Raw genomic sequence first — 3262 nt, forward strand, 5'->3', positions numbered from 1 at the left:
AATGCTCTTTTATTTAATAAAAATAATCATCCATTATAGCAACTTCTGCTCGTGGTTGTTGGTTGTTTGTTGTGGTTTTTTTTACAGTAAAGCACAGTTTATTTGCTTTCCTCACCTCCTGAGGATTCAATTCTGAAAATGCAAGTGAATGTAAACATTGCTCTCCAGGTCCCAAGATGCATCTGGGGACCCTTGGAGTTAACTACAAAGTCAAAAGAGAGCAAAATCAACAAAACACTTCCCAAAAGTAAAAAGGTATTTTTTTAAAGTCTCTTCCTGGGCACCATACAACTCCAGAGAAGGCAAATTCCTCTTACACACAAGACTTACTTACACAAACTTTGCTTTCTCCGAGCAAAGACTATGACTGACTTGCCAGTATTTGATCAAGCTGTTTTCATATCATTAACAGGCTTGCGGACTCATTTATTGTGAGGGATCGAAAGTTTTTCCCTTTAGTATTCTCCAGAAATTTCTTCATGGCACAAGGACATTAGGTTTGTTCTGCCCATCTTTGTATATTTTTTTTTTAGCAGAAAGAACTGAAAGACGTTTCAGGAAAGGAGTGTCAAAGCAGTAGTAACTCTCTCTCCTGCTCCAATCTCACAATATTTACACATTTCTTTAAAAAAAAAAAAAAAAAAAAGCTTAATTACACTAAAAGTACTGGAGAAACTGTCAGTTAAGTTTCCCATTTCGGAGTTTTGCCGTGTGTAAGACTGATAGAGGGATGCTTTCGTATTTCCTAGGAGACTGGCAGATTAAAAACTGAACTCTTCTCCCTTAATTCAGAGAGGTGGAACAGCCTCTGTGCACAAACCCCCTCCTCTTCCGCAGGAGATCCCGCAGGAGTTAAACCATCGCAAATCAATACAAATGAGATAACGTGATATACGGAGCCCTGCTATTTGCTTTGAAATGTTATCTATTTACAGTTGGAGGCGGGGGAAGTGAGTTAGCATCGAACACATTTCGGTGCTGCAGTGTGGTATAATACCAACCGAGATTAACTCGTGGGGAGCTTGGCCAGGTCCCAAGCCCCACGTTGCACGGGAAATAGCCCGTCGCTCCATCGCCCGGGACCTCCCTGCCTCCACAGCAAAGCCACCGTTCCGTCAGGGGCTGTTTTAATGAATAACGAGAGGGCAGTTATTATCTCAGCTGTATTATCTCACAGGCAACACAGAAAATAAACAGAATCAGGTACGATATAAAAAAATAACAACAAAAATAGCCAGTCTGGTGAGGTCTGTGATCCTAAGCTTGATAGCCAAAAAACCCGACAGGATGTTGGAAATTTTGGTAATATTATCAAATTGTCAGCTAGGGGGAACGGCTTTAGTTGTTCAGCAGTTTTGAGTGAGGGGGGCTTCAGGGGTGGGGAGAGAGGGACTTTTAAGGTGTCAAAGATAATTAAAGCATTCACAGTTTCAAAGCTGCTTGCCTTACAAAAATTAAGACATTCAGATTCAAGGATACAATACTGTATTTTACAAGGGGGTGAAAATTAATTACATATACAACAGGGAAAAAAAAAAAAGACACAACAAACTAAAAAAGCCGCCACCTCTGGGGTGGCATACTCCCTCTCTGCTCTTCATCTCGGGGAGCTGCACGTTACTTGTCTTTAGAGAGTCAGACTGAGCAGTCATGAAAATATCCAGAGAGAGTCTGGCAAAAGGAAAAAAAAAAAAAACAACTAACAAAATAAACCAAGCGAGTCAAAAGCCATCCTCCCCTGGAAAGCCGAACGCCACGGCTCGGGCTTCCACTTGCCTGCTGCTCCTCGCTGCTGCTGCCCGGCATTTCCATAGGCTCATCTCAGGTTTTAAGGGCTTCCTGCTCACAAGCTGAAGGAAACCATCCCATGCAAGCACAGCCCAAGAGAGCCATGCCTTACTCTCTGTTTACAAAGTCTTGAATTAGTCCTGCCGATAGCAAAGGGGTCCTTCAAACAATCCTTTTCCTCTCTATCCTGCAGAGGATCCTTTTGAAGGCCCGTCTGAAGTCGTGGTTGAAAATTGTATAGATGACGGGGTTCAAGGAGCTATTGCAGTAACCGAACCAGAAGAAGAACTTGAAGAGGGTGTCAGGCACGGAGCAGCTCTTGCAGACGGCCATCAGCGTGTAGGTGAAGAAGAAGGGGAACCAGCAGATGACAAAGACCCCGATCACCACCGCCAGCACAAAGGTGAAGCGCTTCTCCCGGTTCTGCCTGCCCCTCCACCTGGACCCTTTGGTGTTCCTCTCCTCCTCCGCCTTCCTGGGCAAACTGTCCCCAGGCTTAATCTGGCTCAGCTTAGTCTTGGTCTTTCCCCTCGAGGGTCTCTCTGACTTCTTACACTGGTTGTTCTCCTGGTGCTCGGAAGAAGAGGTCTCCTCCATGTCTATGCCGTTGACCTCTCCCTCCTGCCCGCCGCCACCTCCTGCCGCCTTCTCCCCATTGAGCTGGGCTGTGGCTGGCAGGTCCTCCTTGTCAGTCAGGCCATTTTGCCTCTTCTCAGGGCGCTCTGCCCGCTTATTTGGCGGTACCCTGGTTCGCCTCTTGGCTATCTGGTAGATGCGCATGTAGACCAGGATCATGATAAGGCAGGGGGCAAAGAAGGAACCGATGCTAGAAGAGATGATGTACCACTTCTCATCGTTGATCTTGCACCCTGCCACCCCCTGGTCAGCCTGCTGCCCGCTCTTCTTCTCGATGGAGATGAGCGGCGGGAAGGAGATGACGGCCGAGATGACCCAGACAATGAAGATGATGCACTTGATGCGGCGTGGGGTACGCTTGAGGTTGTACTCGATGGCTTGCGTGATAGACCAGTAACGGTCCAGGCTGATGGCACACAAGTGCACGATGGAGGAGGTGCAGAACAGCACATCCAAGGCCAGGTAGATCTCACACCAGACTTTGCCGAAGTACCAGTACCCCATCACCTCGTTTGCCAGGGAGAAGGGGATGACCAGCGTGGCCACCAGGATGTCGGCTGAGGCTAGGGAGACCAGGAAGAGGTTCTGGGGGGCCTTGAGCGCCCGGCTGGTGAAGACAGCGATGATGACCAGGACATTGCCGAAGACAGTGAAGAGCATGAGCAAGCCCGCCAGGCTGATGAGGGTGACGGTGGTGTGCAGGGGGTACGGCGTGCCCCAGCCCGGCCCGGCCCCACTCTCGTTGAAGGTCCCGTTGGTGCCGGGGGGCGGGTAGCCCTCCTCCTCCTCCAGCCGCCGCTGGTACTCCATGGAGGGGGAGTGCTAGCTGTCCCCTTCC

At 48.8% G+C, this 3262-nt stretch overlaps 1 protein-coding gene across 1 annotated transcript; it reads right to left on the bottom strand.

The window, feature by feature from the left end:
• Positions 1 to 1950: 1950 nt before the first annotated feature.
• ADRA2A (adrenoceptor alpha 2A) lies at positions 1951 to 3234 on the bottom strand. Its single transcript, XM_009643458.1, has one exon. The coding sequence runs from the start codon at positions 3232 to 3234 to the stop codon at positions 1951 to 1953; it is 1284 nt and encodes a 427-aa protein (XP_009641753.1).
• Between the last annotated feature and the right edge of the window lie 28 nt (positions 3235 to 3262).

Source organism: Egretta garzetta, unplaced genomic scaffold (genome assembly GCF_000687185.1).
Source record: "Egretta garzetta isolate BGI_Z169 unplaced genomic scaffold, ASM68718v1 scaffold8, whole genome shotgun sequence".
Classification (NCBI taxonomy): Eukaryota; Metazoa; Chordata; class Aves; order Pelecaniformes; family Ardeidae; genus Egretta; species Egretta garzetta.

Excerpts from the sequence above, each read along its gene's own strand:
- ADRA2A (XM_009643458.1), bottom strand. The coding sequence starts at position 3,234 with ATGGAGTACCAGCGGCGGCTGGAGGAGGAGGAGGGCTACCCGCCCCCC.